Here is a 24,598-nt window from a genome sequence, read left to right as displayed (position 1 = left end):
TCCGCTGATCTCCCTCAGGGAGTGCTAAACACGATCACACAGGCTAGAGCTCCGTCTACGCGACGGCTCTATGCGTCTAAATGGTCTGTTTTTTCTGGCTGGTGCACGTCTCGTGGCGTGTCACCCCCAGACTGAGGAGTAACAGAGGTTTTGTCCTTCTTACAAGAGCTATTGGATAATGGGAGATCCCCTTCCACGCTCAAAGTATATGTGGCGGCTATAGCAGCTTTTTCTGAAACCGCTCACGGCCAGTCCATAGGAAGGAACGATTTAGTCATTCGGTTCCTTAAAGGAGCTAGGAGACTTAATCCACCCAGACCTCCCACTGTTCCCATTTGGGACCTTTCTACGGTGCTGGACGCCATGAAGGGTCCTCCTTTTGAGCCTCTTCAGGAGATTGATTTGAAACACCTGTCGCTCAAGACGGTGTTTCTCCTGGCTCTCGCTTCAGTGAAGCGCGTTGGGGACTTGCACGCGCTCTCCGTGAGCGCGTCGTGCATGGAATTTGGGCCTAATGACTCCAGAGTCGTGCTCAAACCTAAGCATGGTTACGTTCCAAAATCCCTAAACACACCGTTTAGGGCGCAGGTTATTTCCCTGTCTGCCCTTCCGGTTACCGGGGACAATACGGACGATAATTTTCTCTGCCCAGTGAGGGCATTGAGAGCTTACGTGCCGCGCTCGTCTGCTTTCAGACAGACGGAGCAGCTTTTTGTTTCGTTTAGTGGGCGTCTCAAGGGACTGGCCACTTCGAAGCAGAGTCTATCCAGATGGATAGTAGACGCGATAGTTCTAGCGTACGCATCCAAAGGCATTCAGTGCCCTTTGGGTGTTAGAGCGCACTCCACGAGAAGTATGGCTTCTTCGTGGGCTTGGTCGAGTGGGATTGCCTTACAGGATATTTGTATGGCGGCAGGCTGGGCCTCACCGTCTACATTTATCAGGTTTTACAACCTCGAGGTGCCCGCCTTACAGGCCAGGATTTTATCAGTTTGAAATGACCGTGTTTATATTAGACTGAGATTTCAGTCGCCGTTTTATGGCATTGTTATGCTGTACTGCTGAGTGCAGTCAATTTATGCTGATCTGCTATGTGCAGTCAATTTTGTGGGAGATGGTGGTTAGAGCCCACCTCTTTCAGGATTCTCTGTGAGTCCTATAGGTGATTATGTACTGTATGAACCCCAGCTCAGTGCTCTGGGTCTATGGTGTCGGATCACTGCACACACGGCGTCTTACAGGGTGTTCCCCAATGCGTTGCTATGACAACGCAGTACGAGAGTATCTCTCGTAAGAGAACGTACTCGGTTACTAACGTAACCTCGGTTCTCTCTAGAGAGAGGAACGAGTACTGCATTTCTTGCCGTGTCTGTGCTCTGGTTGTTTCGCTTTAAAAATCAGAGTTCATAAGCCTGTGAGCGGAATATATAGCCCTAAGCCACGCCCATTTCGGCGTGTCTCGCCTAGGTCTGTATGCTGTGGCAATGCGCTTTACATTGATACAAAATTAAGGATAATTTTTTGCTTCAGTATTCTCGTGGAAAAGGATTTTCCCCAATGCGTTGCTACGACAACGCAGTACTCGTTCCTCTCTCTAGAGAGAACCGAGGTTACGTTAGTAACCGAGTACGTTCTGAAAATCATGCACTCACTTGAGATAAATAGGCCTACACCAGTAAATAGTAGCATAAAAATGAAATCAAATCAAATTTTTAGTTTACCCAAAAATTAAAAATCTGTCATCATTTACTCATACGCAAGTTGTTCCAAACCTATGAACACAAAAGAAGATATTTTGAAGAATGAAGAATATCGGAGATCACATGACTAGCAACATTTGACTCACTATTTAACCTGTTATTCGACTCTTTCGCTTGCGGAATAAAGTAATCAGTCTGCTGATTGTGAATAGAGCATTTATACAATGACATTGGTACCAGCTGAAACCTACTGTATCAAATATTTTTGCAATTAAGTGCAACACTTTCTATGTCCCAACTCCAAACCCATAGGATAGTTACAATGTGTGCAGTTGCATATGTGACCATAACATATTTACTTTGATGTGCTATAAATACACCCATATATATAATATAGCCTTTAAAGTCCCAATGAAATCAAAATGTTTTTTTTTTTTTGGCCTTTAGTAGGAATATTTTAGCCTTAAAGTTAGGCTATCTATAAGCTAGTGTGCTCCAAAACAAAGACAAAATGTGCCTTTGATTACACATGTCATGCGGACCTGGGTACCGAACACGAGACTACCTCCCAGCCAACATTTGTATGTGGGGCCCATTTGGGTATGAAATGGGCTAAAAAATAGCCCCAGGATTGTCTGCTGCATACATAATGGCCCCATAATGAATTTCATGTAGGATTGCACTTGGCACTTAGCCTGGCTCCGCCCTACGTACTTCCGCTCAATTTTCATATTCCTTCAGTAGCTACTACACGAACCCGTGTATATGCCGTCAAATGCATGCATGCCAAACCTATAGGTGGCAGTGTAACGAGAAGCTCAAGCCCATGTTAGCCAATCAGAATCCCGAAAATATAGGTCACACTTTTGACGCAGTGCAAGTTCTGTCGCATACTGTGATGTCGACTGCCTAAAACTCAGTTTTTCTCAGTTTACATGCAAACGTGCAAACGGAGTTTTCCAAAATCTCCACTCTGGCCGGAGTTTTTAGAAAGAATCGTTTTCAGAGGCGAATTCTCCATTTGCGTGTAAACGAAGGGCACAACCGAAGGGAAATGTCTCCGTTTTTCAAAATAACCATGTAAACGGGGCCTGAGAGAAAAGTCATTTTGAAAAAACGGGCTTTAAAGATTTATCATCAGCCAATGAGATTGCGCATTCAGTCATTTTACTTTCACGATTGGTTGCTGATAAAAAGGAAATGACCATATTTGGATCTGAATGCATTGTACAGGAGAGAGCTTTCTAACGGTGTATGTGATGACAGGGTGCAGGCAGCGATCGCGGAGCAGCGGGATAGAACGCCAACTTTTGATGAATTTATGAGAAATCTACAGATGCAAAGTGTAGACAAAGTGTAGTAAAATAAAGACCTAAATGTGTATTTCAGACTTTTTTCACCACAAGTCTGAAAGAAGACATGTTATTGCAGACAAATGTCCCAAAATCTCAAAATTGACCATTGAAAAAAAACCACGATGTTTTTGACTGCCGTGTCTCGCCTTAAAAGCAAACGCATGGCGGGGAAAGAGTTAAAACAGAATCATTAATTTATTATTTACTTTTTATTATTATTATGTAATCAAATTGACAGTAGTAACACAAGAGTACACAGATTACAACATTGTGTATTTCACTGTCTCTCAATGTGTGGCACAACATGACGATTATGATTATCAAAAATGCAGGTCGCTAATATGTTTGTTTCCTCGAATTCTGATAGCAGACATCACTCCTGAACAGAAAATGTATCTCATTCAACAGAATTTTCTTTGAGATTATTCCACAAAATAAACATCCACTTCAGCCCCCATATTAGTGTGCACTCATATACATTCAGATTCAGTGTCATAAAGTGGTCCCCACATGGACAAGGATTTTAGATATTGACCTCTTTTTGTTGCCAACATTTTGTTCCCATAACATAGGGTATACCTGAACCACCCACGCACGCACGCACGCGCACACACACACACACACACACACACACACACACACACACACACACACACACACACACACACACACACACACACACAACCTGAACCACCCACGCACGCACGCACGCGCACACACACACACACACACACACACACACACACACACACACACACACACACACACACACACACACACACACACACACACACACACACACACACACACACACACACACACACACACACACACACACACACACACACACACACACACACACACACACACACACACACACACACAATTCAGGATAGATTTGCTGAAAATAATCAGGTCTTCCAGTGAAGAAAGTTGATAAAAATAGAATTTAGACCTTGATTTTTCACCCTGTTATGAGGATAAAAAAAGAGGAGGAAAAATATCCCTTGCATGCATTATTAAAACCGCCTGTTAATTAAAAGACATTGAAAAAGAAAATAAACGTTCAGGAACTGCCCCAATGCATAGGTTTGCTGAAATAATCAAACAGAAGACAAAAATATCTACTACTGTCCATCTCAAGTTGTACAGTCGTAAGGAAATGTTTTTCAATTGTTTTCATTCTATACATTCTGTTTGTGTGTAATGACAGGTCTTTGGTCACAATACTCAAAATGTCTTTAGGATACATTTTAGGAAAAGGTAATACAATGTGCCATAACTAATTCAGTTTTTATAAGGATAAATATTGTAAACCTTCAAAAGCAAAATCCCCATTATTCTTGAACACAATGGAAATTATTTAGAACGTAGCCTACTGAATGTTCACCATATACAAGGTTGTAATGTGTTGTGTTTGTCATTCTGTAGAGTAATAATTCACATTCTTGAAGTCAAAATTAATTCATTATTGCAGTTCTCACTTCCACTGCTTCTATAATCTTTGAAACTGAGATGTCCATGACAGCAGAGGGAGAGCTCTATATCAAATATTATATAACAACTCAATGTAAGGACTGTCAGTGTAAGGGATCGTTTACCGCAATATAACGACAAAAACAACAACAGAAAAATCAAAACAAAGACGCACACACACGCAATCTCACAAGTGCCTGTCTTGTAAATATGCATCAGTAACATAAGTTGAGGAAAAATTTTACTTGAAAAAAGCGATATATGTGCGTTAAGTGGATGTGTGCAAAATGTCCTAAATGGTTGGAATATGGATAAAAAAAATGGTAATCAATACTGTTGGCACATTTGTTCACAGAACATTTTCCAATTGTATCCAAACAAGAGGAAGAGACACAGTATCTATAACTGTGGATAAGTTATCCAACATATTCCAAAACATCAGTTCAAATCAAGGAGATAAAATCATAAGCGAATATGACCAAAATAATTTGAAAAACAAACATAAAAACCCTACAAAACCCATTGGAAGATATATAAAGGTTTATATAATGAATGTGCAGTTCAGAAACTGTCAAGACAATAACAATCTCTGAGAGGCACATCAAATCAGAGAATCAAACGCAACTGCCTTCAGCTCAATGGCGATTTTGAGGGTGAAAGGTCAAAGCCTCATCCCGTACAATCAAGGTTTGCAGAGCTTCTCCCGACGTCATGACAGGAACCGAGCAGAAGCTGCTGAACGATTCCTCTGAATGTAGATGTTTTGTTCGGAGTTTAAAAGCTGGATCCAAGCATTTGTCTTGTGGATGCCTCTTCCAGTCAAACACCACACCCTCACTGTTTTCAGTTTCGTCAGTGTTCACGGGGGTTGGTGGAACGCTATGATTTGAGATGTGTGGATTTGTAGCAAGACACCAAGAAGGTTGCTGGGCTGTGTGTGACTTAAGAAGTCAAAGGTCAAATCTCAGCACTGCTCTGATTCAATAAAGCCTTCTTTTTCTTGACCCATAGGCTCTACCTCTGCGTATGCTGGATGACCAGAACCCCGACGGAATTTCATCGCTGGCCATCGGCTGGGACGTCTCTGTAAATGTATGAATTTGATGATATGTTTTTTTAAATATGCACTCCCCATCAATGTCAACACATACATATTCTACTAGTTCTACATGTATTAAGATAGGCTACATACTTTTTTTTTTCAAGCCAACAAACATTCCTGACTTAAGAATAGTTCACTTGAAATGAAACTTGTGTCATCATCAATTGTGTATGGATGTCGATGGGGTCCATCAACTGTCTGGTTACCGACTTTACCGACTTTTTTTTCTTTAAAATATCTTCTTTTGTGTTCAGCAGAAGAAAGAAATTCATACAGGTTTGAAACAGCTTGAGGGTGAGTAAATAATGACAGAATTTTAATTTTTAAGTGAACTATTTCTTAAACAGTTTGCAGTTATTGAATCTCTGCATCCCTTTTTTTGCTTTTAATAATAATAAGTAATAGTTCGCACAAAATGGCAATATTGTAATTTACTTACCATCATGTCATTCCAGACCTTTCCAGATTTTCTTGCCTTTGCAGAGCAAACAATTAATTTGAACAACAATGAATGAGGACTAAAGCTTTCAAGAATGCAAAAGCACCATGAAATGTTCTTCCCTGCTGAAAAAAAAGCATTGCTGGTCTCCAGCATAAGGTTTGTTTTGCACGCTGGTTTCTGGTTTTCTGGTCACCACCATGGGAAGCAGGGGTGCTGTTGGACCAGCTACACCTCAGTGTTGCTTGAGAACAGCATTACTACTGGCCCACCAGCAAGACCAGCACTACCAGCTCTAACCTGATCTACATTATACTTCAAGATAATTTAATCAGGTATGCTTAAGTAAAGTTCAAGTATATTTTAAGTATACTTTATGTAGTAAGTATGCTAATATCAATGTACTAGAAGTATACTTGTAAGTGTACTGTTTCAATACTACTTGGGACCAAATTGGCCCACATTTATTGTATAAAAATATACTTTAAGTGTAACAGTAATAAACTTTGAGTACACAACTAGTCTACAACTAAGTTTGTCGTTTGTGCTGCAACTACAAGTGAACTTAAGGGTATACTGATAGTTTACAAGTCAAATACTTGTGGCATATTTTTTAATTTATGAATGTAAACTTTGTAGCATACTCTAAGTAAACTACTAGTTTAGTATATATACTGTAGGTTACACTTTATTTAAATTTTCCACATTCTGACTATAAGTAACTTTTCAACTACATGTCAACTAACTGTAATTAGAGTATTAGTAGACTGTAGTAAACTGTTATGTTATGGTTACGGTTATGGTTAGGTGTTTAGTTGATATGTAGTTGCAAAGTTACTTATAGTTAGTAGAATGTCTAAAGTGGACTATTAAAATAAAGTGTTACCGACTTATACTGGAAGTATACTTGTACGTTTTTTTATTTAAGTGCACATACCATCATACTTAGTTTACTTTTTAGGCTATATTATTTTTGCACTTTAAGTATACTATGCTCCAATTTAGGTATTCATTTTTTATATTAAAAAGGGTTATTGTGTGCTGTGCACATCCCAACTTCTGGCAGGTGCTGGACAAATAGGACTCCAAAAATACTTAGAATACTTAAATATACTTAAGTATATCTCGATCAGAAGATTAGTACAAGTATAGGACAAAAATACACTTTTATGTCAGTATAACTCAAGTATACTTAGGCTAAGAGTACTTTTAAGTATATTTATGAGAAGAACATAAAAAGTAGACTGAAAGCACACTTGAATAAACTTCTTTTTCGTAATGAAAACCAGCCTGGACCATCACGGAACTCATGCTGGTTTATGTTGGATTTTTCAGCAGGGTTTCACAGAAATACGGTGAAACGAATCACACAGAATTATTTGGTCACTCACGAATCCAACTTGACTTCTTTTATGGTGCTGTTTTTTGCAACCTTTTTTAGAGCTTGAAAGCTTCTGTTCCCATTCATTGAAGTTTGTAAGTGCACACTTCACAAATTTTCCTTTTATTGTTCCATGGACAAAAGGAAGCTAGACCATTTTAAATGTTTTTATTAGGTGAACTATTTCTTACACTAATACCTACACACTCTCACCTCAATGAAGAAGATTCCCGCAGCAGAGCTCGGGTGGTGGTAGACGTAGACGGTCACCAGGACGATGGCCACCATCACGAGCAGAAGCAGGATCATCCCAAGAATCAGCCCCATGTGCAGGGGGTGAGAGCTGTTCTCTGCTGTGCTTTTTGCTGCCGCAGCTGAAACACACATTATACCGTACTTAAGCTTCTTAACACTGATGTATTCACTCATACTGTCAGAATGAATCAGTCTGTCTTTGTACACATAACTGCACTGCTTGAAATATTTTTAATGAGGATGAATCAAGTGGAGGCTCTTTTTCCCCCTCAATCTCATCCTTGCTTCAAAAAACCGAGATGGGTATAGCTGAGGCTGGAGATCTCCAAATCAGGGTGGAGCTCCAAAATAGGGCGTGGCTTCCTCCTATTGACAGACAGACACATGACACGCGTGTGTGATTTTTTCAAACGAGTTCAGTGCAAACTCTGCCGCACAGCCAATTCTAAAGATTTCATTGGTCATGTCAATCACAGTGCTGATTTCGTTCACAATGCTACAACAAATCATAACCACTAAACCTACCCTAAATTAACCTTAACCAATGCAATTGAAAGTAGGGTAGGATTTGCGCTGAATAGCGTGCTAAAGAAAATGGCAGTCCACGAGATATAAGTAGTTAATAAGATCATACTAAATGAGATCACCGAGCCGGGCCGTCTGAAACTCCCCAACCGGACCTCACCAGACAATGGGACCTTTTTAGTTGCACCCAGCGTCACTGCCCCCTTATACCATGCGAATCTCGAGCCCCAGGACGCCCCGTCGCTTAGCACAAAGAAATAGAGCACTACTTTCCCACAAGTAAAAGTAACTTTTTATATTAGATAAACTAGAAATGATGTGTAATTTACACATTTTTATTTTTAAATGTAAGTCAATGACAATTGGCTGAAGACATACCAATGGCGCAAGTCTCCCATTTAGGAGGTTCTGTCCACTTTTGGAGGTCACGCCCCATTTTGGAGATCTCATGTCTGCAGCTGTACCTACTTGAAGAAACCAGTAGAAGGTTGAATCTTGTAGTTCGTCTTTTGAACAGAAGAGAGCACTGTCTCCACAACTAATTTATACTGTTTGCGTCTTTGGGTTTCTGTGGCTTGTGTATCTGTCCAACAGGCAGATAAAAGATTAATGATGGAAGAGAGACAAAGCCGTAAATCTTAATTTTGTATTTCGGACATTTCCAGCCGGCCCTAGTGAGAAAGATTTAGTGTGTTCTGCCGTTCTTGTGTTTTTGCACTACAGCCAGACTCCTATAAAACCTGCTGAGCAGACTCTGTGGCAGCTTTGAGACTACCAAATGAGTAGGAAAACCTCATTCTTTTTCTTACAGTGTCGGTTATAAATGTACAGATGCCATTTGGATCTGCTTTATCTAAATGTAAATCATACAAAATGTATGTCTAAAAATGCACTACCATTATGTAGTAACATCTAAATTAACTTATTTTATTCAAGACAGATATATTCAATATAAATAAATTCACCTGACTACATTAGGTTACACGAAACTTACAAAGGAAGATATTTTGAATAATGTTTCAACTGTTTTTTGTCCATTTCGGATCCTAATGACATTTTTTTATGGACAAAAAATATATATTTCTTAAAATATCTTCTGTAACTCCACCTTATCTTTCATTCTATATATCTGTGGCTCCATTATCAGTGAAAACATATCTGCACATACTGTTATCTTGACAAGGTGTCATTGCTCCTTTTCTATCAATAACTTTATTCTACATTGTTATATTTCATTTTAATATTGCATTACATTGCTATATGTACCCACATACTGCTCCTTACTGAACAATTTAGCACTTCATATGTAATACTCTGTATCTCTTTTGTCAATACGTGAACTCATTTTCTTAGGTCCAGAAATGTCTGTTAAATGACCGACTTTAAAAGTAAAAAAAAAAAATATATATTCTACCGTGAAAAGCCAAATATAAAGTGTATTATTAAGTCAAACGGTGCCAAAATGATTGACAGACATTACAGGGAAGAAGCGAATAACTAATGAGGCAGGGTTTCTGTTGTTATTCATTAGAGCCAAAAGTGCCCATGCCCACTTAAGCATATGGAAGTCATTTATTTTCAATAAGAGGGGGACTGAAGCTTGGCAGTCAAAGACAACCTGGCTTGATGACTGTCATACTGAAACAAAATACACAAAACTGTGACCAGTCAGTGTGCTGTGTGACACTTGTGGATCAGTCATCACTCTTTACCTGATGACTTCAAAAACCATTTTAGACTTCAGTGAAACTGATGTAGACATTTTCCTTTAGTGCCGGCCGTACTAATGGAGACATTTTGTTGAAATCAGTTTTAAAATCAAATGGAAATTTTCCAAAGCCTTGGCTTAATTGGCACAGACCTCAAGCTCCACATCTCCTCCTAAGAAAATATTCCAGATTCACCTTCATTACAGTGTAAAGAGATGGTAAAATTAGCACAATTTCAAAATTTCAATTTTTTTTGTGAAAATACAAACGTGCCAAAGATGTTTGCACAGTACTGTATTATATATACATATATATAAAATACAAAACTGAGTATATATACACACACATTGAATAGTCTATTGCTAATGCACATGCAATTTTTTTAACTAGTTTAAATCAGTAATTACAACATTCATATTATTCTGCATTAGGTTAGATAGTGCTTTCTTCTGGCTACATGTTTTCATTGGCAGAATGTGCTGTTTTCAGCTTTACTGATGAAATGTTGAAGCCCTGACTGCCGTTTCCGACTGGTAAAGAAATATTGAGCCTGCTCCAAATTAAAAACACATGACCTGGATCATACTAACAGAACTCTGGGAATACAGGAGAGGAGAGATGAAAAGGAGTGAGAGTGAGAGAGAGAGAGGGGGGGGGGGGGGGGCATGTTTTATGGGCACATTCCAAAGGCATAATGATTTTTATCCTGTATAAACTGCATATTCCATCTCCTAATCCTAAACCTGCCCATCATAGAAAACTTTTAGATATTGACCTCTTTGTGTTGCCAACATTTTGTTCCCGTAACGTAGGGTATACCTGAACACCCCCCCCCACACACACACACACACACACACAGTATTGCTGTGTAGTTCACAGACGCACTTTGACACAACATACACTGCAGCAACGATAAGATCTTACCTCCATTGTCTTTGAGATGTAGCGCAATCTTGGTGTCATCTATAAAAATAGATGAGAAAAGGGACAGAAGGGGGGAGAGAAAACATTTGTAGAAAAATAAAGCTCATTTTACATCTAGACAGTTTCTCTCAATTGTGACATCATAGACCCTAAAACAAACACACGTCTTGCACATGGGTCGCATATGTGTGCGAGGATCATTTCAAAGAGACTGGAGAATATGTTTGTGATTGGAGAACAAGTTACGAATTTATAATGAATTTTTAATGAGCAATCCACTCCAACATTCTTGAATATGCTTTCTGGTGATCTGAAAAGATTCTGTCTGAGACAGACAGGTCAACATCTGCTGTAGGCAATTCTGATGAGAACTGAAACCGAAATGAAAGAAGTAGCACAAATACTGCTGATGCTGCTGTAGTATCTGCTGTAGCCAGTGGCATTATAGCAAGATATCAAGCTTCTTATTTACATCATGTAACATCAAAGCTTTTCATTCACATACATGCATCACCTGATTAACTGCAATACTTCACACACGGATCAGAGTCAGAGATGGAGAGAAGAAAGTTAAAACTAGATGACTGTAATAGACAAATTATACCCGGTAAAAATGTTAACCTTAAAATGTGATTCATGCTGTTAACATGATTATTCAGGTCAAAAATATTCCAACTAAGAAATAACACAACTGAATCAACTTTACATTAAGTTAAGTAATACCAACAAAACTACATTTAAGGTTCCTTAAAGGGACAGTTCACCCCAAAAATGAAAATTTGGAACACAAATGAAAGTATTGTTTTGTTTTTTGGTCCATACAATAGAAGTCAGTGGTAACCAAAATTGGTTGTTTACCAACATTCTTCAAAACAACTACTTTTGTGTTAAAAAAAGAAGAAAATAAAAAGGATTATCACACAGGTTTGGAATGACATGAGGGTGAGTAACATGAGGGTGACTTATCCTTTAAGGTAACAAATGCAGGTTACCACTTTTTACAGTGTACAGCAGCCAGCGTCACAGTTTTATAGTAAATTTACTTTAGATGCAGCATTTGAATTTAATGACTATTCGATATGGATCTCTCAGCTTTTTAATTGTGTTGTCATAATAACGTAAGCGACCAGTTAATGAAAAAAGAAAAAGTAGTAATGAATAAGGGGTGAAAAAAAGAGTGTGTAAACAAGAGTTGTATGCCTTTTCAATGACCTCATAACTCACTGTCTTATTGAGCTTTCTGAGAAACTGTTAATGATGAACAGATTGTTTCATGTAATGTACCTAATCACTTTAAGTGGACTTCAGGCAACTCCTGGGACTAATGTAATCTTTCTAGCTAGATCTTTCCCTGCCTATGAAAACAAAGAACGGTTGTGCCACTGACTTGTACGAAGAGAGCGAGACTGCCTTTCATTTTGCTCCTCATAAATGTGCATTAAACCTCAAATATGTTCTCATTGGCAGGGACTTTCACAGTATTTTTGCTTTCAGTACAAATAGACAAAAAACTTGCCCCTGGACATATTTGGTTACATGTTACATTGACTTCATTAGAAGGGGGGCTACCTTGTTGACTTGTGACCTAAACAAACAAGTAGGAAAAGTGATTAAAAAAAGTTAAATTTCTTGTGCTAATGTTTGGGTGCTATTGCTCTTCTACATTTTAAATATTTATAAGTGTATTCATAATTCAGAGATGAGAATGATAATTTATGCTGTGTTGTGTACGGTCTGATAATGTGTTTGTGCCTATCACAAAGAAAAACAGAACAAAGCACACAGCATGAGGTCAAGGTTATATAACAGTTAAGTGGTATATGGATGAGGGTCTACTTTCGGTTTATATTCATTGTAAGTGACAATGTTTATTTAAAGAGAGATTCTTGTGTGAATGAATGAACAGCATGATTATCTATTGAACGCCATTGATGAGTAAACCCCTTCAGCTGCATTCTAAATGTTCTTCAACACAGAACATTTCGTCTCCAGGAATTGATTTTCCATAGACTCATAAAGCACAAATAAGCCTTTCTTTTTCCGTGTCTATTGATTTATGAAGAACCCATTGGTGGCCTCTTAAAGGAACACTCCGACTTTTTGGGACTTTAGGCTATTCAACTTATCCCCCAGAGTTAGATAAATCCATACATACCTTTTTCATCTCCGTGCGTGCTATAAGTCTGTTTGACGCACCCACCGCTAGCCTAGCTTAGCACAAAGACTGGATGTAAATGGTTGCAGCTAGCATACTAATCCAAATAAGTGACAAAATAACGCAAACATTTTCCTATTTACATGTTGTGATTTGTATAGTCACAGAGTGTACAAAAAACAAAGTCATATGAGACACAGACATATTTTAACCGTATAAATACTGGGAACTATATTCTCTGAAGGCGAAGCACTGCTGCTTGGGCGGAGTGATAACCGCAGCACCTGAGACGCGCCGTGGTGAGGAGCAGAGAGTTCGTTCAGAGCGCGTCTCAGGTGCTGCGGTTATCATAGTTCCCAGTATTTATACGGTTAAAATATGTCTGTGTCTCATGTGACTTTGTTTTTTGTACACTCTGTGACTATACAAATCACAACATGTAAATAGGAAAATGTTTGCGTTATTTTGTCACTTATTTGGATTAGTATGCTAGCTGCAACCATTTACATCCAGTCTTTGTGCTAAGCTAGGCTAGCGGTGGGTGCGTCAAACAGACTAATAGCACGCACGGAGATGAAAAAGGTATGTGTGGACTTATCTAACTCTGGGGGATAAGTTGAATAGGCTAAAGTCCCAAAAAGTCGGAGTGTTCCTTTAACATTATCCTGCTGCATTCTTACCATGAGCAGTCACATGTAACTAATAGTGATCATTGACCCGTTGGTTTCCTGTTGTCAGAGAATTGTAACATCAGCTTCATGATCCATATTTCAATCTTTAGTGGTATGTGTGTTGGTTTAGGAGGTACGACAGTACCTTCTGTTGGTATGCTGGTCGGCATGTGCGATGGGGCTTGAGTATAGTGACCCTCAGTAGTCCCTCTGTTCCTTGTGGTAATGTTATCAGTGGACGCAGTGGTCAGTAGATTAAGATTGGTAGTGTTGATGATGTCACAGGTGTTATCCTTTGTCTGCGAACGAAAGACAGGTTAAACGATCAATCTGACAAATCTAAAGTACGGTTTAGTTATGATGTAGGCAAGCATTTGATTTAATGATCTAGTGCATGGTCTAAAGTGCACGGCGCAAGTGCACTTAGGGCGTGTCCGAATCCACTTTTGCTAGTTTACCGAAGGGCTAAAAGGTCGGCGTGCCAGCCCGGCGCATGGTCTAATAGGGTTGTGCATATTCTCTTAATGAGTAATGGGTGTCCATTACTAGTTTTGGGTGTAACGTGCAATAAACCAATCAGAGTCTCATCTCCTATTCCCTTTAAAAGCCAGTTGCGCTCGCACCACGACGGATTTGCTGTTTACATGGCGGAATTTGCTCGTGCTCGAGGTTAAAGTGCGCAAGCAGACCATCTACGGGACAAGCTGGATTCCACCATATCTTTATGTACACAATAATAATCTTTTACATTATAATCCTTTATTTTTAATAATTGGCATGTTTGCCCTTTAAATAACAAACAAATAAATACTGCCCCATTGACTTTAGATCAGTCTATTTCAGTAGCCTCAAAATAGCAACACACCAACAATGCACCTGAACACACCTTGTTTTCAGACCAGCACGGCCATGGGCGCACAAATGGGTGCAAATGCATTTGATATATAAATAACGTAGTGCAGGATGTGAAAATGATAACTGCGTCGGGCTGAAACTAGCAAAACCTGGCGTCACATTGCAAACATTATCTTATTATCTAAAAAATAGGGCTATCGATTTAACATGTTAATTTAGTGCAATTTAGATATTCTATTAACTATCTATAAGTAATTCTATAAGTAACTTTGCAACTACATGTCAACTAACTCTTATTAGAGTATTAGTATATTGTAGTAGACTGTTGGCTTAGGATTAGGTGTTAAGGTTCAGGTTAGTAAATAAGTTGACATGTTGTTAGCCTAGTTGCAAAGTTCCTTATAGTCAGTAGAATGTATTTTGGGGGAGCATCAAAATAAAGTGTTAGCAGATATTAAGCAGACAGTCTACTTGACATGTAGATGAAAAGTAACTTATAGTTTATACCATTGAAATAAAGTGTTACCAAATAAACACACAATGCCCTTTTACCCAAATTCCAACAGCCAAAGAGCTAGTCTGTACAAACTAATAAAGCTAAATAAATCAAATGTTCACAGCTCACAAAGCAAAAACACATTTTCATACAGAGAGAGAGAGAGAGAGAGAGAGAGAGAGAGAGAGAGAGAGAGAGAGAGAGAGAGAGAGAGAGAGAGAGAGAGAGAGAGAGAGAGAGAGAGAGAAAGAGAGAAAGAGAGAATATGATATCCTTATCATGTAGGCACAGAGATTTAGGTTAGAAACCAACACACATCCACATACAAACCTCATCTGGGCAACCGTTATCCACCCAGTCCTGCCGATGGCGATCAAAGCCGCTGGAACACCTGACATGAAAAATTATAACAGGTCATTACTATTTTAAAGACAGCCAATAAACACGCAAACATGATCTCCATCCTTTATAGATCCCATCGGTGGCCAATCCAAAAAAATCCTTTTAAGTCTTTACTCTTCTAAGAAAAACTATAAGTGCGTGTTCGAGGAAAAATACTTCTTACAGGTTTAAAAAAGCAAAGGGTGAGTAAATCATAAACATGAGTTTTCATTTACGAGTCCTAGATGAAACTTCCGTTAAAAACACACTTCACTGTGGCCCAGAACAGGAAATTCAAAACGGTGAAATATACTGAGGACTGTCTTCAGCAGTATATCACTGATACATGCTGGCTTAGAGAGTCAGGAACAGGCAGTATAGCTTGTATTTCTTTTCCTCCTTCCCTTACCTTCACATTTCTTGAACACAAAAAAGCACACAATGGGCTTTGGCTGCTTGGCATTCCAGATGAGATAGTCACCCTTACTCCATATCTTTCAGCAATTCCCAATCCTCCATTTATCTTTTTGTGACATATTATCTCTTTTAAGTTCAGTACCATTCACCATATACACATTCATATCAGCTCTCTCCTTCTTTCTTGCTGATATATTAGGGTTAGAAAACACACATTTGCTTCACAGTCACAGATGGTAAACCATGTTCATTTCATGTGTGCGTGTTTGTATGAGATTTTTATTTTGCTTGTCATGGCTTGTCACTGTAAACAAAAATCAAAGAATCCTTCTTTTTTTTGTGCTTGCAGAACAAATTATTTTATACAAGAGTTGATATAAATGGACAAAAGAATTAAGTAAACATGGAAGAAATAGTTTCATCTATCCAACAAGGTAATATAAACCGACAGTGTATGGAAACCGTGTCTCAACAGCATTTTTAACTCAGCTCTTGTAAAGGAGTGGGTGAGAGTCAGAGAGTCATCAAACACAAGACACTGCTTTAAACACATGACGTGCTCTTTGGAAAGAAGAGCCATGACCAGTGGTAAGGCACTATAGTGTATAAGAGATTTAATGACCCACGAACAGGAAGCAGAGGTCTGCACACGCACACACACACGCACGCACGCACGCACGCACGCACGCACGCACCCACCCACACACACACACACACACACACACACACGCACGCACACGCACGGCCTCTATCAGCCTCTACAGGCCAAAGATGAATACAACCGTTGGCCTTGCGAGGCATTTCATTTTTACATTGTAACTTTTGTGGTGGCAGAATTTTTTTTTATTAGACAAAAATCTGGTAATATGAATGAAGTGTGTGCCATTTCGTGCAAAAGTTTTATTTTGATAATGTTCTATGTAGTTTTGGTTGCAGTGCTTCATTTTGCAGGATATATGAGGTATTTTGCAGTTTGGGTGTGTGGTTTTGTGTATGTAGTGTCAGTGTCGCAAAGTGTAGCAGCTGCAGTAGACACTAAAATTACAGAAACTGTTCTGCCTTTAATGTTAAAACGGAGTCAGACAAAGATGGAGAGACTTAAGAAGAAGTGACAACATGTAGAATACAACAGGACGTCTCTGAATGGTTAGTTGATGAATTTATGTTGCTGATGTGGAGTTAACTATCTTCAATTAGGATTTTCTGTCATGGTAATCCAAATCGCTCGTATAGGAACTGATGTGAGATGCACATAGAGTGACTTTCTATTGCATGTGAAAAGATGGATGCTAAAGTTTGAGCTGACTCACAAATGTACTCTTATACAACAACTTTTCCTCTTTCCATTTTAGGGTTGGTGATGTCACTAACCCGGGAGGAATGTTGTGTAGTCCCTACCAGCCATTTGTTGTAGTCCATCTTTAAAAGCAAATATCTTCCTTTGCTTTGAACTGAGCGTTGTAACTTTGCAGATGTTGTTTATGCTCAAACAGCAACATTACACACTAACTAAAGTTAGAAAAGTCAAATCATACTTTACCACCCCTTTAATCTACTAACTCCCCTGACTGCTTTGTCGGACAAAATGGCAGATGGTGAAGTATGATTGGTCAGATCACCTGTCAATCAAGCTCCCTGCGAAGGGTCAAATTGTGTTAAGTATTTTGATAAAACCAGCCTAGTTTGAAAAATTATGTGTTAGCAATTGGAAAAAAATGTAAAAAGCTATGAATATTAATTTTCATACTATCCATTTTGATGTTGTGATGCTTAAATGTATTAGTAGTATTTGTAGTAATTATCAGTTTATCGGGACAGATTTATATCGGTGCATCCCTAGGGAGAAAGTAACATGACAAATGACATAATACAAAGCTTTTGAATTGACAAAAGTGCAATTAATAATTTAACTTTTATAGCTTTGCTATGGTCATTATGTCTGCTTTATTTTCTCTCCCAAGCAGTTACCCCGAGCCCTGATGAATCAAGAAAGGAAGACAAGTAAAAGAGAAATATATCTGTCTGGATTTAAGGTTGCCCATGGCGGTGGCCACATCCTTCGTCAGCACTTCTCCAACCTTTCATAATCTCATTTACATGTTAATGGCTGTAAATGCAGTCAGCTCAAATTTATTCTGATCCAGTAATAATCTGACCTTGAGGGTGAAAGGATGCTTTTCCAAGTATGCAAATCTAGGTTTTTGATGCACATACTCATCACTAACACACTCACCTGTCTAAGTAATTTCATTACTTCAGAATATTGAAATATGAAAGATATTATGAAAAACACCCTGCTATAGTATGACACTATTCTGTTCTGTTACAGATTGTTTTGTGTGTGTGTGTGTGTGTGTGTGTGTGTGTGTGTGTGTGTGTGTGTGTGTGTGTGTGAGTGTGTGTGTGTGTGTGTGTGTGAGTGTGTGTGTGTGTGTGTGTGTGTGTGTGTGTGTGTGTGTGTGTGTGTGTGTGTGTGTGTGTGTCACTGTCAACAGCATCTGACTTCAACTGCTCTCTCCAAAGACAAGGGATAAATTGTTGATAAATTGTGTTGGGAGGATCAGACTGTCAGTTATTAGCTTAAATCAACTGAGCTACCTGCATTTACTGTATCATTAGCTTTAGCTTTAGCTCTCTCTCTCTCTCTCTCTCTCTCTCTCTCTCTCTCTCTCACACACACACACACACACACACACACACACACACACACACACACACACACACACACACACACACACACACACACACACACACACACACACACACACACACACACCATCAAGCCAAAGAAACTTTAATTACCGCAGCAATTTCTAACTCTGCATTGTTTCCATAACCTTCAGCCAAACAAAATGCTTATGCATATTGATGAAGTCTGAATTGAACTGCCTTGTCTACCGGGAGAAGATTCAACACTCAGTGTTCCCATTTAATTATACAATCCAGCCGGTTTAGAAGCAGGTTTTCTAGAGTGGATGGAAAAACCAAGCTCCCACTGACATTGAAAGACGTGTTTGTGCTTTGCATCATTATGTATGTAATGATTCATAGAATAACAAATAGCACTAGAAATGGTACAGCTCAAAAAATGTGTGCAGCACATATGCACTTGATAAAGGGAAAAAGTTAAACTCCTCTAACACAAGCGAACTGGCCTTTTCCCTCTTTCTGCCAATCAAAGACAAATCCCACAATAAACGCCAACTGGGATATTATATTCCTGAATCCCTCAGAGTATGTGTATGCATGTGTGTGGGTGGGTGTGTATGTGCTTGAGAATTTGAATGAGTGTGAGGGATTGAAAGAGTAGACCGATGGAAGGATTGCCAGGAAAATAAAGCACGAGGTCAGCTGTCTCGGTCTCGTCTGTTCTTTGGTATGTGATCTACAGAAAAAAAGCTGTCTGGGTTCGGGAGGTGAGAGCCCGGGCATGAATCAGCAGGAATGTGACTTTATTTTCCCTCTTTTTCACATTAAGGGAAAAAAAGTCTTGGTTTGAAATATTCTCTGCCACATTGGAAGCAATATTACTTAGGAAAGTGCGATACAAGATGAAAGAGAGATTTCATTAATGGTTTACACATGATTTTTACAATTCGTTTCAATTTTTAGGCCGTTTTTATATACAAAGGCAATCTTGTAACATTGTGACTGCTAAATTAGAAGTGGTGAATTATCTCCACACATCTTGTGAATGTCTGTGTTGAGAGTGCTTCTGTTTCAGCAACTGCTGACAGAAATTAATCCCCTCGTTCATTGCACCACCTCAAGGCAAGCGGTCTGAGAACTTTAATTCCAGTAAAATTAAGTTGGGATAATGGAAAGAGAGACGGATGAAGAGCGGTTTATTTTCTTACCTATTGAGCCGGTGACACCAGCTGCAGTTGAAGTTGATCAGTGATGCTGAGCAAGAAGTGCAGCTTGTGAATTGAAGACATGCTGCAAAAAAAAGAGACATGGAAAATGCTTCAGTACAGAATCAATCAAGAATAGAGCGAAAGGCTAATAGGACAATGAACTGGATTTTCATATGACTTAAGAGAAATGTTGAGTACAACTGTCTAATATAAAATCTGATTTTGTAGATTCAACAGTATAAGCTTCTATTAGCTATATGAGGTAATTCATATTTATGTCTTTATGGTAGTTTAAGATTATATACGTGTATGTATAGCCTGTGTGTGTGTGTGTGTGTGTGTGTGTGTGTGTGTGTGTGAGTGTGTCTGTGTTCAATGGCTTACTGGGTAGCGGCATCATTTCTACAGCTGTACTGTTGGTAATTTTGGTCTTTAACAGCTCCACTCTGTGATACTCATAGATAGTCTTCCTCCGCACATCTAGAGCCACACAAATACACATTACAATTATGTAATCATGTGAATCATCTGAATTGTTGAAACTACAGTAACACAAGCAAATCGAGAAAGAGTAATGGCATTTTTCTGTCACTGCCTCTTAATTGCCATCTTGAACACATTTACAGTACTTTCACTTACTGTAAGAGTGGGCATGGCCATTATTAATGGAAAGGTGTCAGACGTTTACAGTTATTTTAGTTGCACAAAAACAGTTTGTTACGCGGCTTGATGTTACCAATGCAGGTGTGTTTCCTATGAGGAGGCAATGGAAGCTGTGCCTTGTCAAAAAATTTTTAATCATCCATGCACAGTACAAAAATAAATCAAAGCGAAGATGTGTTGGACAGTGTCACTTTAGAAAAAGAAGTGATTTATACAGTGACAGCATGGTTAAAGTAACAAGGGAAGGAAGCATCTCTCTTGCCTGCCCTAAATCAAGTGAGTTTTAACAGATTAAATATACTCACATAGAACTCACATAGATATCACCACTTTATGTCATGTCCAAATTAAACTTGAAATCACTTGATCAGTGAGTTTTTTTTAGTGAGCTATCAGCTTGATGATAATAGCCTAGATACATCCTGTGTCTGTGACCGTTGTGACACCTGTGGTGTTTACTGAGCTTTGATGACTCAAGATCTGAAAATAAGTTGACTATTAAAAAGAACTAATTAGGCATTAGTTTACAAAATATACACAAAATTTGCATTATTATGGTTACTATTTTGGAATAAATGTAAAGATGTTTAAAAACATGAGATTTATACTTAATAAAAAGAACATAATTTAATTGCTAATGTAAAAAAAAAAAGTTTTTTATTGGTTGTTGGTTTTTATGATAGTGTAAGTAATCTTTGTTTATTTATTTAACCTGGAAAATTTGTCCAGGTTATTAAGTATAACTGGAACATGAATTTACACATGTAACCAAAAAGATGTCCGAAAAATCTATATTGGCCCATATTTATTTAGAGTTAATTAGTCACTTCCGGTGAAGACAGGTGTGTACTATATCACATGAGCTTGATGATTAGTTAATTCAGAGTACAGCCATATACCCGATTATTGAAGGGAGTGCACACTTATGCAGTGAAGTTATTTTTTTGTATTAATTTTTTTTTTTTATGCGTCACATTTTTCATAGGCATTATATAGGGTGTCATTTTTCCATTAAATGTGCAAAAGTTCTGATATGATTTGTTTTTGGTTATTTTTTTCCATTAAAATAACCATCTGTTTTAATAGGGGTGTGTGGAATTTTTATATCCATTGAGCTTCTGCATTGAAAATGAGGTGGATACCTCTAGAGCCACATGCTCTTTCAAACAATACGTTATCCACAATTGTGCAATTGTCCTAGTCTGTTTTCTTTGAAGACGACAAGAATTCACTCAATTCTACAAATAGATGGAGACGTTTGATTTCATATCAAATGATGGGAATCATTGGCAAAAAATTTAAATAGAAGTAAAATTGTTTGTGGTCAGTAGAGACGGAAAAAAACCACATTAGAGTGAACAACTGGATGAGGCAGCAGAGGGCACTAAATACATGTAAAGGTATCAAACGCTCTTTTAATGGGATGTATGATTCACTGTAGTGAAATTTATTTTTTATTTTTTTCAAAAAGTAGTTTCCAAAAAAGAGCTGTGTTTACTAAAGTCATTTGAAAAGATTCCGGTCTTTGGCATCTCTAACATTTATTACTCTTAAAAAAGAATTAAAAATGCAATAAGTGTAGGCTATTATTATACATTGGTTATTCAATACTTCTACTCTATATGTTCTATATGTTAATGTGTGTACAGGACAGGTTTGATTATACTTCAAAATTCAAACACCTTTTTAGTGGTCCTAGCTTTTTGAAAGACTCATAAATCATTCAAACTGTGTTTTGTTTTAACTTTTCTGATACCTACATGTTTGTGTTGACTATTAAAGCGTTTGGGTCACCTCTGTATAAAAGGGTCACCTCTGTTTTAAAAACATTGTCCTGTTTATAGAATAAAACCAAAATGTGTGTTTGTAGGTGTGTCTTTTCATGTGTCAGCCTCTGGCTGGATGTGTACGGTAAGGTAAAATTTCTCTGATAACATGAATGCGTGTCTGTCTGCAGCTGAGGAAGTAACTGTCTGACCTTGCTGAAAGCTGCATCGTTGGTGTATTAATACATAAAAGAGTGGTTAAACTTTAAGACAGGAAATTGCAGCTTGTTCATTGAAGGCTGTTTTTCTCTTCCTGTGGGTAATTACATTTCTTGCCCATGGGGTGTCACAAAACTCCTGAGCATGCTGATATTGCCCGGAGATATGCATGTGTGTGCGCGTGCATCTTAAACAGTGTGACCTGATGAGTCTCCAGACACTAATTAGAGAAAGAGAGGCAAGACCTACGCAGGCTATTAGCATTCTCAATCACTTCATCTCATTCTAGACTCTCTCCTTCCCCTCAGAGCTGACTATCTCTCTCTCTCTCTCTCTCTCTCTCTCTCTCTCTCTCTCTCTCTCTCTCTCATATTGTAACAGACAGATAGACAGACAGAATGATGCAAATCCTGCCCTTTCCCAGCAGACAGTCACAAACAAACACACATACGCTTGGAAAGAATAAGCTGTGGTGGAAAATCATGAGCTTCCATTCATGATGTCCTGACAGCAAACACCTTCTCTCCTCCCGATCTCTTCCACACTCGCTCACTGCCCAACTCCAGACATATTTATTTGCTAAATTTGTCTCTCCAGCGCAGTCGGTTGGGTCCTGCTGGGCTCACTGTTTCTACAACATCAAAGATTTCCTGCTTGGCACACCAGACAACAAACAGACGGCTTGAGAAGGGAGGAGATTGTAGCTTTGAGATCACCCCAGAGGTAACTGACTGTCAGAATAAACATCCTCCCAGTTTTCTGAATAGCACCTGTCATACAGGCTGCAGATGGTTTACTGATGTTATGATGAATGTGTCACGTTCACTCACTGGGGATCTGCTGGATCTTATGGACCACCACAAAGGCATCAGAAAGCCCAATTTTCACTGGATGATTGACAGAGCTGATCTTTGCTATCTGCACTGGGACCTGAAATAAATGCACATATTATTTATATCATCAATCATCAACAAATTTTGACAGCTAGAAAGAAAGAAAGAAAGAAAGAAAGAAAGACAGAAAGAAAGAAATGGAGCGAGTAAAGCAGAAATGGAGAGAGGGAGAGGCCTAATTTAGTTAGGAGGTTTGTGGGCTGAATGAGCTTTGCAATAATCAAATAAATCCCAGCAGCATTTCCAATGCCTTCTGACTAGAGGCTTACAACATTTCTTTATATATTTCAGTCACAATTACATATATACATGTAGCCTATATAATATAAATAGTCACTTTGAAATATTATTTTGATTAATGACTAAAGGTGATTCATGTATCTCAAGTACTACCGGTATGTCACATTTGACTGCACATGATCTGTACTAAAACTGGAAAGTCTAAACCATATCGGTTACATTTAACTTTGACATTACACGGTACCTGACCATGGTTGTAAGTGGCAAATTGAAAAGTGACACAATCACACAAACTCTGATGGAACAGGAAGTAATCCCAGAAGAGCCAAGTCACACAGTGAGAGAGACAAATAGAAAACAGGATGAAAGACATACAGAGGATGAAATTAAAAAATGTAATATCAGACCTCTTTGTAAGCAAAGACAATTCGCCCATCGCTGTGTAATGTGGCCTGGAAGGTGAAACTTCCTTGATTATAAGAATCCTGGAGATGGACGTGATCCCACTGGACAACCAACGCAGTTCCTATAAAGCGCACACAAACACATTCATCTAATATTTAATAGTATATTTAATTTGAATATTCTCTACTTATAACACAGGCTCGGTTTCTGTGACTGTAGAGCTCTGAAATCAATAGCATCTTGAAAAGATAGCCTGATCTATAATGTGACACATTTGATTTATGGCAAGTCAAGGTACAATGTTTTTGATGGGTGTGTGTATTTGAAGTGTGTGATGTGTCCAGTGCCTCTGTCTCTTACCATTGTCAAAATAGATGACAGTTGAGTTTCTGGAGAGGCTGGGGTCAAAGTTTGCCATAAGTGGAGCGATATATTGTGTGGCTGTCAGCATTCGGTGAACCACATCTCCTGTATAGATGAACCCTGAAAAGACACACAAACACACACAATCCAAACCATTAGAATTCATGTCCATGCATTAACAAAAACATTTAAAATGTGATCTTCAAGATAAGAGAAGATAAAATAAAGGCACTCAATTTGTTTATGACTATGTTTTTGGCACCAATGTATGAACATGTGGGTCTCTTTCCTCTAAATCTCTGTGCTCTCCTCCTTTCTCCACCATCTATCCATCCTGGCAAACAGCCCTGG

The 24,598-nt window shown here is 38.5% G+C and overlaps 1 protein-coding gene across 2 annotated transcripts in view; it reads right to left on the bottom strand.

Annotated features, from left to right (window-relative positions):
* Positions 1-2,138: 2,138 nt before the first annotated feature.
* plxdc2b (plexin domain containing 2b) overlaps positions 2,139-24,598 on the bottom strand; it is a 61,987-nt gene continuing 39,527 nt past the window's right edge. The window contains exons 5-15 of one of the 2 annotated variants that reach the window (XR_013794550.1): positions 24,245-24,367; positions 23,887-24,005; positions 23,177-23,276; positions 20,083-20,178; positions 19,699-19,780; positions 15,374-15,434; positions 13,838-13,991; positions 10,867-10,905; positions 7,667-7,827; positions 3,940-5,615; positions 2,139-3,740 (exon numbers count right to left, since the gene is read on the bottom strand). Coding sequence is in view for 1 of the 2 variants with exons in the window: in XM_079585916.1 (XP_079442042.1) it covers positions 5,496-5,615; positions 7,667-7,827; positions 10,867-10,905; positions 13,838-13,991; positions 15,374-15,434; positions 19,699-19,780; positions 20,083-20,178; positions 23,177-23,276; positions 23,887-24,005; positions 24,245-24,367 (1,055 nt within the window). In the remaining variant the exon portion in view is untranslated. Of the gene's footprint in view, positions 5,616-7,666; positions 7,828-10,866; positions 10,906-13,837; positions 13,992-15,373; positions 15,435-19,698; positions 19,781-20,082; positions 20,179-23,176; positions 23,277-23,886; positions 24,006-24,244; positions 24,368-24,598 lie in introns of both variants that reach the window. The other variant, XM_079585916.1, reaches the window with a different exon arrangement.

The sequence above is a fragment of the Phoxinus phoxinus genome, assembly GCF_949152265.1.
Source record: "Phoxinus phoxinus genome assembly, chromosome: 2".
In the NCBI taxonomy this organism is placed as follows: Eukaryota; Metazoa; Chordata; class Actinopteri; order Cypriniformes; family Leuciscidae; genus Phoxinus; species Phoxinus phoxinus.
Note: the sequence above shows the minus strand (reverse complement) of the source record. Positions and strands in the feature narration are given on the sequence as shown.